Below are 14,175 nucleotides of genomic sequence, written 5' to 3' on the forward strand. Positions count from 1 at the left end.
ATCTAGATCAGAAAGACCAAGAACCTTAATTTGAACCATAAAGATTTGCAACAAACTCCAGCTCCTGCCAGCAGTAAGGTTGCCCCCTGCTGCTTTATGTCCCTGACTTTGAGGAAGAGTCAGAGACTCTGACAGTTCCATGGTACTTATCTGAATAATTACCCAGGGAATGTTAGACAAAACCGAGTCCAAAACCTCGCTAACTCCACAACTGAGTGCCTAATTACTCCCCCTAACCACCTCCCAAAACAACCCGACCGCCCTCCCTATTTGATTTACTCTCCCTGACCAGACCTGACTACAACCCCATCCCCACAACCCCCTTCCCCAGCTCCCACTCCGACCTGAGCCAACTAACCGTGAGAGTTCCTCTAGCTTTGACTTTGCGTATTCCAGGCTCTTCCTCTCCACATGTTCGTGAGGTGTGTGGGCCAGCAGTTCATGCAGGGTCAGGATGTACCTGGGAATCTGACAGGAAAAAGGAGAGAAACCTGATCAGGAATTGATTTAGAAAAACACAAGTTAATATTCCAGTAGATTAACCACGTTTTCCGGGTGGCCATGCAGGCTTGGGTTGAGCTTTTCCCTGTTTTGCAGGTTGACCATAACTGTTTCAAGAGTTTGTCAAACCTTCCAGTCTCCCAGTGGAAGCCCTGACACATGGATCTACATGGGAATTGCCTTGGAGGTTTAAACTTTGAATTGACAATTCCACAGTTCCCTGGGCACTGCACAAATGAGCTGGAGTCAGAGACTCTGACAGTTCAGTGGTACTTGAATAATTACCTGAATAATGACCCAGGAACGTTGAACAAAACCGAGTCTAACAAGTTGGTTACTCCAAAACTGAGCCCCCAATTACTCCCCCAACCCCCTAACTGCCCCCAAACAACCTTCCCAGATCAGTCAACAACCCCCTGACTGGACCCAACTACCCTTACAATCCAACCTGACCACTCCCCCAACTTGACCTGACTACCTTCCTGACCTAACACGATGATCCTCCCTACCCGACTATGTTCCTGATCAGACCTGACTATACTAGCCCACCTCCCTGACCTGAGCCAACTGCCCTCACTAACTGAAACAAGAATAGAGAATACTGGAAAAACTCAGCAGATGTGGTAGCATCTGTAGGAAGAGAAAACAGAGCTAATGTTACGAGTCCGTTTGAGTCTTCATCAGAACTAAAGTGAGGGGGAAATGCCTGAGACATTAAACTGTAGCTGTGAGAGATTGCAACAAGATCTACCAATCTGAAGAACAAATGTCTTCACCATCGGACCTAATCTGATCCTCATGCCTTGACCTGGCTACCCCTGACCTGAACCGATTACCCTCCCAACCACCTAACTGCCCCTAAATGTGGATACTCTTCCCAACCTGACCACCCCAACCTGACTACTTAACCTATCTGTTCACCTCCTCACCCACCCATTCACTCGTCATTCACTAACATTCAAAGACTGGACCTTTAAGCTTCCCATACAGCAGTGGCCCAGTGGTTAGCAGTGATGCCTCACAGCATCAGGGACTTGGGTTCAATTCCCAGCTTGGGCTGCTGTCTGTGTGAGTCTGCACATCCTCCCCGTGTCTGCGTGGGTTTCCTCCGGGTGCTCCGGTTTCCTCCCGCAGTCCAAAGATGTGTGGGTCACATTGATTGGCCATGGTAAATTACCCCTTAGTGTCAGTGGGACTAGCAGGGTAACTACATGGTGTTAAGGGGATAGGGCCTGGGTGGGATTGTGGTCAATGCAGACTCGATGGGCTGAATAACCTCCTTATGCACTGTAGGGATTCTCCTATTCTATGTATTATTGGCACAGCTCGCTGTGGGGCTCCCAGTGGTGCCATTTCACCACCATCATCATGTCAGATTTAAACATAATAATGTTGTCTAATCTTTACATCAGACTCTTGTCATACACAGGAGAGCTTGAAATGCAAATTATCCGTCATTTTGATAAAATAGTGAGATTGAAACCAATCCCCACGTAGCATCTTAAAACATTTCCAGAACGCCAGACATTTCTTTTTGTTGTTTTCTGATTCTGATAATCTGGCTTCTCCACAAGCAGCCAGTCCACGATTCACAAACGGATGTGAATCTAAAGACAAACTGTCCCCAGCAACAGGGTTGAGCCGAGATTTGACCAAGTTACAACTGATGAGCAGCTAGAAGATCAGATTTCTGCTTCGCCTCAGTTAGACATTAACAATGAAGGTCGTACTTAGCAGATCCAACCCAGCAGCTGACTGCCACCAATCAGGAAAGGAGCATTAGAATATAAATGCTTTCCTGTACTGGAGTATAAAAGTAGAGGAGCATTGTTGCAATTTTACAGGGTGTCGGTGAGACCACATCTGGAGTGTTGTTTTCAGTTTTGGTCTCCTTATTTGAGGAAGGATGTGGTGGCATTGGAGGCAGTTCAGAGGAGATTGACCCGATTGATTCCAAGGATGAAAGGGTTGACGTATGAGGAGAGATTAAACAGTTTGGGTTTGTACTCGCTGGAGTTTAAAAGGACGAGAGGGGATCTGATTGAAGTATACAACATACTAAAGGAAACGTAGGCCAAATGTTTCCCCTTATGGGGCAATCTAGAACAAGAGGCCACAGGTATAAGTTGAGAAGTGGTAGATTTAAAAATGAGTTGAGGAGGAACTACTTCTCACAGAGGGTAGAACTCGCTGTTCCATTGTCTGAATCAGTTTCAAGAAGAGAGGGATATTTCTGATTTAAAAATTTGTTTAAGAGATACAGGGAACAAGTGGGAGGTGGACTTGAGACCAGGGAGAGATCAGCCATGACCTGATTGAATAGCAGAGCAGGCTCAAAGGGCTGAATTGCCAACTTCTGCTCCCATCCCTATACATTACAGTGACCTTACAGCCCAGACCCTTCCCTGAGTCCTGCTGCTTCACCTGAAACATTGGGTAGGTCAGGAATGTCTCCAATGTCCTCTCTTCACAGTCCGGCTTTGCTTCGTATTGTTTCAGCAGTTTATCAAAGTCTCTGTTCTGTTTGCAGCTGGCTAGGATCTGTAGGCTGTACTGGTGATTCCTCACAAACTCCTGGTAGATGTTCAGCATTGGAAGGAGAATGTCGAACAGGTCAGCTGGAAAAAGGTTCACAACAAGCAGAGTCAACAACTTGGTTTAGGCACCAACTACAACTCCCATTTGCACAAGAGAACAGAGTGCGGTAGAGGGGGTGCGAAGGGGTTAGAAGTTACATTATGGATTACACACACACACACACACTCTCACACATACATACACACACACACTCTCACATGCACACACCGTCTCACACACACACACATACTCTCACACAAACACACACGCACACACACTCTCACATGCACACACACACACACATACTCTCATACATTTTCATACGCTCTCTCGCGCACACTCTCACATACGCACTCTCATACACACACATACACACACACACTCCCACACAGACTCACACATACAAACACTCACACACATACTCACGCATACACTCATATACACACACACATACACACACACTCCCACACATACACATGTTCTCACACATACACCATCTCACACACACACACACGCATACACACACACTCCCACACACACTCATACACACACACTCACATACACACACATAGACACACACACAGACACATACACTCTCACACAGACACACACTCTCTCACACACACACACTCATACTCTCTCTAGCTCCTCTCTCTCTCTCTCACAAACACAAAATCACACACCTATATACAAATCGGATGAAAGTTGCTACAATTGAACTAGTAAGGAAAAGAAATGCTTGCATTTATATAACACCTATCATGACCGCACGGCATCACAAAGCTCTTTAATGCCACTGAAGTACTTTTGGGATGTAGTTACTAGTGTAATGTAGGGACTGTGGCAGCCAATTTGTGTACAAGATCCCACAAACAGGGTACCAGATTATCTGCCTTATTGTTCAGGGTTAATATCAGTCTCAAGACTCTGGGGAAATTTCCCTGCTCTCCTGTCCGTCAACGTTGCTGAGCTGGACTTGTCAGCATGATGTTGTGGAACCTGCCTCTTCATCTTTTTTTCAAAGTGTTTAAAAATATGATGTCAAAACCCAGCAAGGCAGTGGGCGGGCTGTCCTCCCCTCTTCCCACTCGAAACAACACATCGAAAACAACTGGAAAATTCCACCCTTAATTTCTTTCCAAAATTCAGCCCTTCTATCCGTCTGGCCCCATTCCTTTCTGTTCTCTGCGAGGTTATAATTGCTACAAGTTTCTTTGTTGGTACCTCAACAAAGAGTGAAACAATCAGACAGAAAGAATTTCATCCTGGGTGCGACCTTACAGCTCAAAGAACATCTGAACCCTGACTGAAGTGAAACCAGCCTCCCATCCATTGACTCTGTCTACACTTCCCACTGTCTTAGCAAAGCAGCCAGCATAATTATGGACCCCACACACTCCAGGCGTTCTCTCTTCCACCTTCTTCTGTCAGAAAAGGATACAAAAGTCTGAGGTCATGTACCAACTGACTCAAGAACAGCTTCTTCCCTGCTGCTGTCAGACTTTTGGATGGACTTACCTTGCACTAAGTTAATCTTTCTCTGCACCCTAGCTATGACTGTAACATTACATTCTGCATTCTCTTATTTCCTTCTCTATGAACGATATGCTTTGTCTGTATAGCGCGCAAAAAAAGATACTTTTCATTATATGTTAATATATGTGACAATAATAAATCAAATCAAACCAAATCAAATTCTGTTCACATGACAGCAACTTGAATTTCTGCTCTTAAAACAACATGGCTCCACTTTTGCAGCAAAACAAAATATTGTTATCATTTCACATCATTGCAAAGGATGCCGTTACTCAGCTTCTCACTGGCAATCCTCTGGCTGTGCAGAAATTAATGATGTAGGCTTCATATCTTACCTAATACTAATGTAGGCCAGCTGGATACACGAGCTTTGAGTCCTTGGTAAAATATTTGGTGCAAAAACATGATTGTTTCACTGTAAGAGGAGAAAAATAAAATAAAATAGAATTTGTATTCATACAATTTGTTCCCCCTTGTTGGGCTCCTCTCAACCAACTCAATCTGTCACTGTTTCTGAGGATTTTGACAGATAAGGTATACGGGCGTTTGGAAAGACAGGGTTTGATTAGGGGTAGTCGGCATGGCTTTGTGCATGGGAGATCAGGCCTTACAATTTGTTAGAGTTCTTTGATGAAGTGACCAAGAAGATTGATGAGGGCAGCGTGGTAGATATAGTCTATATGGACTTCAGCGATAAAGTTCCACATGGTAGGCTGCTCTGGAAGGTTAAATCACATGGAATCTGGGGAGAGCTGGCAAATTGGATATACAACTGGGTTGATGGTAGGAAGCAGAGGGTAATGCTTGTTGGAGGCCTATGAAAAATGGTGTGATTCAGGGTTCAGTGCTGGGCCCATTACCGTTTGTTAGCTATATCAATGATTTGGATGAGAATGTACAAGGCATAATCAGTAAGTTTGCTGATGACACTAAAATAGGTGGTATTGTAGGCAGTGAGGAAGGTTATCAAAAATTGCAGCAGGACCTTGATCAGTTGGGGAAGTGGGCCAAGAAATGGCAAATGGAGTTCAATACAGTAAGTGTGAGGCATTGCATCTTGGAAAGTCAAATCATGGTAGGAAATGTACAATGAATGGTAGGACCTTAGGGAGTATTGATGAACAAAGGGATCTTGAAGTTCAGGTGCATGGTTCTCTAAAGGTGGAGTCACAGGTAGATAGGGCAGTGAAGAAGGCTTTAGGCATGCTGGCCTTCATCAGTCAGGGCATTGAGTATAGAAGTTGGGAAGCTATGTTGCAGTTGTACAGGACGTTGGTGAGGCTGCACCTGGAGTATTGCGTTCTAGTTTGATCACCTTGCAAGAGGAAAGATGTTGTTAAACTGAAGAGAGTGCATAAGAGATTTACAAGAATGTTGCCAGGACTCAAGGGACTGAGTTATAGGGGGAGATTGGACTTTGTAGGACTTTTTTCTTTGGAGTGTAGGAGACTGAGGGGTGATCTTATCGATCATGATGTATTGACCTGTATAAGGTCATGAGAGGCATGGATAGGATGAATGCACTTAGTCTTTTTCCCAGGGTTGGGGAATCGAGAACTAGAGGGCATAGGTTTAAATTAAAAGGGGAAAGAATTAATGGGAACCTGAGGAGCAACTTTTTTACACAGAGGATGGTATGTATGTGAAATGAGCTGCCAGAGGAAGTAATTGAGGCAGGGACATTGACAACATTTAAAATACATTTGGACAGACACATGGATAGGGAAGGCTTAGAGGGATATGGACCAAATGCAGGCAAATGTGGTTACCTTAGATAGGTATTTTGGTTGGCATGGACCAGTTTAGGCTGTAGGACCTGTCTCTGTGCCATAGATTTTATGATTCTATGATTCTATGTCTACCTTACATCAGCTTTTATAATCCCAAAGACCTCTATCTGGTCACTGCTTAAATCTCTTCAACATCAGTGAGCAAATCCCTCACTTCCCAAATGTATCTTTATAACTGTAACCCTTCATCCTGGGAATATCATAGAATTATCATTGAACCCTATAGTGCAGAAGGAGGCCATTGGGCCCATGAGTCTGCACAAACCACAATCCCACCCAGGGCCTATCCTCATAATCCCATGCATTTACCCTAATTAGTCCCCCTGACACTAAGGGGCAATTTAGCATGGCCAATCCACCTAACCCGCGCATCTTTGGACTGTGGAAGGAAACCCACGCAGACATGGGGAGAATGTGCAAACTCTACACAGACAGTGACCCAAGCTGGGAATCCTTGGTGCTATGATGCAGCAGTGCTAACCACTGTGCCACCATGCTGCCCCACCATGCCATCCTTGTGAATTTTTTCATTATTTTCACAAGTTTCCTTTAATGCAAATATAAGAAATAGTTTCTGGGAAAAGACATTTATCCCAGAAGGCCTGCTTCATCCTTCTGCAGGATCACGATCTTAAACCTATCTACCTGCCTGCACTATGCCCAAATCTCTTAATATCCTTTGTACCCAAATGAAGATACTCAAGAACTGAATAAATACCAAAGAAATAAATATGAATATAAGAAATATAACAGGTGCCCAAAGCTGTATGCAACATTCCATCTGTTGTCTAACTGAGGTCTGATACATATGCATCTCAGAAATACCCTGAAAATTCACAGTTACTGTAAAGTGTGGTCAACACCTTTACAGAATTTTTCAGTTTTACATAGAGCTTTCACAAATATTTAGCCGTATACCTATTTAGGAAGATGCTGCTGACATCATCATGGGCGACTGGGGGTTTTTTAGAGCTGGCAGCCATCCTGAGAGGTCGCAGGAAGCAGTTAACCAGGATGTGCAACTGCTGCACATACTCAGCCTCAGCCTCCAGCATGCTGAACACCACCTGGTTCCTCTTCCTCATGCTCTCTGCATGCGGTGAGCGGATGTAGTCCTGGATGATCGTCTTCCACTTCCTTCTGCAGAGCCAACCCCGCAAGAAGCTCTGCACCTGTTGGGGGGCAAAAAGCACACAGTCAGCCACCCTCCCAAAACCCTGTGTGACAGTGGCACACGGAACCCATTCCTGCAGCGGAACGTGGCGCTGCATTTGTGGTCAGGTCCATTTTCAGAGAGAAGGCCGTGCACTTGTACAGCACCATTCAAACCATCAGGACATCCTAAAGCACCTTACAAGCAATTAAATATTCTTTTAACTACAGTCATTTCTACGTTTGTAGAAAATGGGTTACCAGTTTACTAATAAGTTACAGCAAAAATCATAGAAACTCTTTTAGAATCATAGAAACTCTTTAGCGCAGAAGGAAGCCATTCAGCCCATCGAGTCTGCACTGACAACAATCCCCCCAGGCCCTAGCCCCATAACTCCACATACTTACCCCACTAATCCCTCTAACCTACACAACCTGGGACACTGAGGGGAAATTTAGCACGGCCAATGTACCTAACCTGCACATCTTTGGACTGTGGGAGGAAACCGGAGCACCCGGAGAAAACCCACACAGATACGGAGAGAATGTGCAGATTCCACACAGACAGTGACCCAAGCTGGGAATCGAACCCAGGTCCCTGAAGCTGTGCGGTAGCAGTGCTAACCACTGTGCCACCATGCCACCCATATTTAAAAGATAGGCTGGGCGAATGGGCCAGGAAATGGCAAATGGAATTTAATGTTGGCAAGTGTGAGGTGGTCCACTTCGGTAGGAATAATGGTAGGAAGGATTATTACTTACGTGGCGAAAAACTGCAGCAGGCGACGGTGCAGAGGGACCTGGGGGTCCTTGTGCATGAGTCGCAAAAACCCAGCTTGCAGGTGGTCAGGAAGGCGAATGGGATGCTGGCCTTCATAGCGAGAGGGATTGAATATAAAAGTAGGGAGGTCTTGCTGCAGCTGAATAGGGCATTGGTGAGGCCGCAGCTGGAGTACTGTGTGCATTTTTGGGCGCCGCACCTGCGCAAGGATATTTTGGCCTTGGAGGGAGTGCAGAGGAGGTTTACTAGGCTGATACCGGAGTTGAGGGGGTTGAGCTATGAGGAGAGGCTGAATAAACTAGGCTTGTACTCGTTAGAGTTTAGAAGAATGAGGGGAGATCTCATTGAGACGTATAAGATGATGAATGGGATGGATAGGATAGAGGTGGAGAGACTCTTCCCGCTCAAAAAAGATAGTAGGACTAGGGGGCACAGCCTCAAGATAAAGGGGGGGCGGTTTAGAACGGAGTTGAGGAGGAACTTCTTCACTCAAAGGGTGGTGAATCTCAGGAATTCTCTGCCCGTTGAAGTGGTGGAGGCTGCCTCGCTAAATATTTTTAAGACACGGGTTGATGGGTTTTTGATAAGAGAGGGGATTAAGGGTTATGGGGAGAGGGCGGGAAAGTGGAACTGAGCCACGACAGATCAGCCATGATCTTACTGAATGGCAGGGCAGGCTCGAAGGGCTAGATGGCCTACTCCTGCTCCTATTTCTTATGTTCTTATGTTCTTAAAACATTCTGTACCTTTTAGTGTCCAGAAGAAGCAATTTGGCAGATGGATTCTCCCTGAATGCTGCAAACGAGAGCAATCTGTGGAAATTCTTAATGTTGATTAATTCAGAAGGGGGGCCATGGGGGTGGGAGGGGGTGAGGTGGGGGGGCTGTGAGATGTGGGCCATGGGGTGGGGGGGGTACACAAGGTTTATGTATGTGACCTGTTTCCAGCACATAAACTTGCACGAAGAATTACAGAAACTCAAGTTGCTCTGAAGACAATTTGCATTTGGAAACAAATTGGATTGAAATTTCCTCCACTTTTTGTGCCAGTTCAGACAATTAAGGCCAAACTGCGGCAAAAGACCAACACAACAGTGCAGAAACTCCAGGCCAGGATGTCTTGGTGCTGCTATTGGCTCATCCACATGTCTGTTTTACCTTTTTGATCTTCCTTATGTCAACATCTTCGTCGTTCTGTGCCACGGGCTGTGTTAATTGGATGCGTTCATTGTTTTTAAGCAGAGAAGCAATCTGTTTAAAATAAAGAGGAATAAATTCAGTTCTCCCATTCTGCAGACATTGAGCTGCACTCAGGGAAAATGTGGACCAGGAAAGACAAAGTTATGGAGCTTTACACTGACTGAAGTCACACGCAGGTTAGGCAGGGTAAGGCCAACAGCTTCCCTTCCCTGAGGGACATTAGAAGCAGTTGGTTTTAATATCAATTCCATAGCTTTCAGGGAAAGCTTTCAATTTCACATCGTGAAATGTTAGGATGTGAATTCACAGCCTTTGAGTTGCTCATCCGAAACACCTTTGGCTGACTCGCTTGAGATAACACCAAGCTGAATCTTAGGCCAAGCTGCTGGTTTATGAGGCCTGTGCTCTCATCATTTTGTTATAGAGCTGTGATACATGGTTGACTTACAGCGATCAAGAAAAAAAGCTGATCAGTTTCCATAATCGCTGTCTGTGGCACAGGATGGGTTCATCCAGGTCGGACCACGTGGGTGTCTCATTCCTCTCAAAGGCAGAGAACTCCCAAGTGTGCTGGTGCAAATCAAACAGAGGTGACTTTGGTGAGTTGGACATGTCCACAGTATGGAAAATGGTCACATGGCCAAGTACCATCTGTCTGGGGTGAGGTAGCCAGCGCCAGGTGACCAATGTGGGGGGAGGGAAGGGGCACAATGCTCCCCTTCAAGGATGTGTACAAGTGTGATATGAAAGCTGTAAACATTGACTGTGGTACCTGGGAGTCACTAGCTAGTGAAAGAGGGAAATGGCTCCACCTCCCATGGGCTGGCGTGCATTACCATGCTGGCCAGTGACTACAGCAACTTAGTAGCAAGCACCAAAAGTGAAAACAACCTACAGCAGCTTTATGTATGGCATTTGTGGTAGAACCCCTTTCTCAAGGGTTGGTCTTCGCCACCATTGGCAAAGGTTCACTAAATGAAGACATCCCATCTAAGTGGACTCTTTGCTGTGAGTCCATCAGCTCTCATGTAAGGAAGGATGGCGACAAAGTCATCAAAAACTATAACCATTTCACTCCTGAGGAACATCATGCAGAGGGGGGATGTGCATTCACACAATAGTGGAGGCATTTACAACGCAGTGTTCCCCAAACTGGGGAATCCATGGGTGGGGTTTGGAGAAACCCATTCCAGAATAATTATCATCAGGATGGATTTGAGGAGCCAGATGGCATTTCCTGGTCCAGACTTTCCTGTTTTCTTATCAATATTAACGAGTAAAGATAAACTAGAATGTTTCTTTGCAGTTTACATCCCTTTATAATGTCTCCACTCCTCGCCTGAAGATGTTTTTGAAAGTTTATTTAATAGTGTCACAAGTAGGCTTACATTAACATTGCAATGAAGTTATTATGAAAATCCCTTAGTTAGCACACTCCAGCGCCTTTTCAGGTACACTGAGGGAGAATTTAGCATGGCCAATCAACCTAACCAGCATGTCTTTCAGACTGTGAGAGGAAACTGGAGCACCCAGAAGAAACCCACGCAGACACAGGGAGAACGTGCAAACTCCACACAGGCAGTGACCCAAGCTGGGAATCGAACCCGGGTCCCTGGCGCTGTGAGGCAACAGTGCTAACCACTGTGCCATTGTGTTGATTTACATCACAACACTGGGATCCATTCATTGCTCCCAGGCTCTCAGTTGGGAGCCGCAGTTAAAGAGGAATTGAGAATAAACATCAGAGTGAGTTAGCGTCATCTGCACTCCAGATGGATTTCACCAGTGTGGCGTGAGATCATTTATTATATTCCCCTTATCCATTACGAAGGATCTTCTTCCATCACCTCCACCAACTAATGATCCTTTGTTTGCGAGTTAAGAGTTGTTGGACTAATTGACTTTGGGGGCATCAGAGTTGAGACCAATACTGTCCCATCGCACATTCCCACAAGCGTGTTCCCCAACAGGGTTCACTGGTTGGAAATCCAGAGGGAGATTCCTGATTTAACTCTTGATTTAAACCATTCCCTACAGAGATTGTGGAGGAATCTTGGTAAATAAAGCAGCTATTTCCATATCCGACTAAGTACCTCATTTAACAGCCCTGGGAAATGTCCACACTGCACCTCCCAGAAGTGACATCCTCTTAAAAAATGAACACGAAAGGAGGGAAGTTTGCTGCCCTACCTCAGATTTTAATCGCTCCACTTCAATTTCCTGGTCTTCGATTTGGTGTCGGAGTCGCTTCGCCACTGTTTTCTCAGTCTCTACGATCTGCAGTAGGTGCAGGTATTTCTGCATCAGGGATTCATGTTCCGTCGCAAGGTTCCTGTAACTGTTCCAAGAATACAACCGTTAAGACATCGAATAAAAATGAGGCTAGAGCTTGGGGTTTCTGAGCTCAAACTGAACGGATACTTTGGACCAAAGCGATTTTGCCAAATGGGAAGAATCCGAGACCCAATTAGTTTATCATTGATGATCCTGGAAATGGCATGGAAGTTGGAAAGAATTGCATTTCATGACCTCAGGACGCTCCAAAGCACTTTACAGCTAATGAAATGCTTTTGAAGTGTAGTCACTGTTGTAATCATAGTATTCTTACAGTGTAGAAGGAGGCCATTCGGCCCATCAATTATACACCGACTACAATCCCATCCAGGCCTTGCCCCCATAATCCCATGCATTCAACCTAGTTAGCTTCCCACCACTCCCCCCCAACACTAAGGGACAACTTAACATGGCCCATCCATCTAACTTGCACATCTTTTGACTATTTGAGAAAACCGGAGCACCCGGAGGAAACCCACACAGACACAGGGAGAACATGCAAACTCCACACAGACAGTGACCCAAGCCGGAAATCAAACCCGGGACCCTGGCAGTGCTAACCCCTGTGTCACCGTGCTGCCCTGTGTCACTCTGCTGCCCTGTATAATGTAGGAAACACAGCAGCCAAGTTGTGCATAGCAAGTTCCCACAAGCAGCAATATGATTGAAGAATAAATATTGGCAACGGCATCAGGGATATCTCCCTCGTTCTTGTTCAAAATAAAAGGAAGCTTGGGAGGTGATCTGATTGCTGTTTTTAGTATTTTAAAGGGACTGAGTAACGTGGACCATGACCGGCTGTTCCACCCCCACGGACAACAGTGGGACCAGAAATTCTCACTGCAGGCCATCCCCACCATCACAAACATGTGACAGGTTGCGCAGAAATTCCTGCCCGTGGCACCTAAAACTCTCCAGAACTGGGGGTTTTCCCTAACCTCGCCTGTGGTCTGCTGCAAACTCATTGATAAGAGATTAACCACCGCAATTAGTCAATGACTCCATTATTGTTGGGGCAACCAGAATAGAATCATTGAACGATGCAGCAGAGAAGGAGGCCATTCCACTTGCTGCCCCTGTGCTGTCTCTGTAAAACAGCTGTCCAATTAGCTGATTGATGGACCTTGGCTTTTCTTTTACAGCCATTCCTATGTTGTGTTAAATCAGCAATTACTTTCTACGGCAGGGTACGAACAACCAGGCAGAGATGTGTAAAGCAACACATCACCTCATTATAACACTGCCATCCTCACACTCTCATCTAATTTACACCTACTGGTAGCTGCATTCATAGCTGCTCTCAGGCTAGTAATCAAATTCACACAAATATTAATCGTGCTAATTATAAACCTCATACAGACAGTATTGGCACATTAACCACCCATATGTTGCAATCATCACGCCACCTGCCGATTGCTCTCACTGACTCTCAATACTCTCCTCTCTCCATTCTCCAAATTTATTTTAGAATTTTTATCCCCTCCTGATGGAGCTTCAGTCAGCCTGGATAACCACTGCTCCCCCGTCTCCCTCCCCCACACCGACACCTCTCCTGGGGACCTAAAAGCTACAGCACTAATGAAAGAAATCTGCCATCCTTACACGGTCCAAGGCCATGTGTCACTTTAGTCCAACACATATGTGGCTGACTCTTAACTGATCATCTGAGTTGACCCAGAATGCTCACGACTGGTTCAAAGGAGCAGCCGTCACCATCTCCTCAGGTTAACTAGGTGGTGGGCACTAAATGCCAGCCTTGCCAATGATGCCCACATCCCAGCAGTTTATCTCAACCTTTCATTTTCCAAACATTTAAGAAATTTGTTTACTCACAGGTGGCCAGTGAGAGGTCAGCAGCTTCAGGCAAAGTCTGATAAATCACTCAGAGGGTCAACTGAGACATGGGGTTAAAGTCATTCCTTACGGTCAGTGCCTGCTTCTCCTTCTGGAGTGTACTCTGTTTCATCAAGTGGCCAATTATTTGACAGACATGAGTAACAATATCCAAAATCGCTTTTAGTAGCCATAGAAACCAAAGAGCATGGAGGTCAGGTCCGGAAGGTAGGCCCACATGGTTTCACAAACAAGTCAAGAGCCTTTTTGTCTAAACCAACACAGCTGGAGAGCCAATTGTTGTGACAGTTTTCTAGAGTGTTTAATATCTTTTGAGAGGCAGGGTTGAGTTGTTGAACTGTTGAAGTAAATTTGGTAAAAGTTTAATTGATGTGTTTGGGCCTAACGACTTTAAGTCCTCTTTGTATTTTTTTTGAGAATATCAAGCACCTTCAGATTAGTTAAGTGCAGG

The 14,175-nt window shown here is 45.4% G+C and overlaps 1 protein-coding gene across 1 annotated transcript in view; it reads right to left on the bottom strand.

Moving 5' to 3' along the window:
- Window positions 1-14,175, bottom strand: part of rasgrf1 (Ras protein specific guanine nucleotide releasing factor 1) — an 88,772-nt gene that overhangs the window by 36,251 nt on the left and 38,346 nt on the right. Inside the window, exons 3-8 of the mRNA XM_080214199.1 lie at window positions 11,727-11,874; window positions 9,495-9,587; window positions 7,323-7,576; window positions 4,950-5,029; window positions 2,926-3,119; window positions 359-468 (exon numbers count right to left, since the gene is read on the bottom strand). Coding sequence (XP_080070325.1) covers window positions 359-468; window positions 2,926-3,119; window positions 4,950-5,029; window positions 7,323-7,576; window positions 9,495-9,587; window positions 11,727-11,874 — 879 coding nt within the window. The remainder of the gene's footprint in view (window positions 1-358; window positions 469-2,925; window positions 3,120-4,949; window positions 5,030-7,322; window positions 7,577-9,494; window positions 9,588-11,726; window positions 11,875-14,175) is intronic.

This window comes from Carcharhinus amblyrhynchos, chromosome 28, assembly GCF_965287045.1.
Source record: "Carcharhinus amblyrhynchos chromosome 28, sCarAmb.v2.hapA, whole genome shotgun sequence".
NCBI lineage: Eukaryota > Metazoa > Chordata > Chondrichthyes > Carcharhiniformes > Carcharhinidae > Carcharhinus > Carcharhinus amblyrhynchos.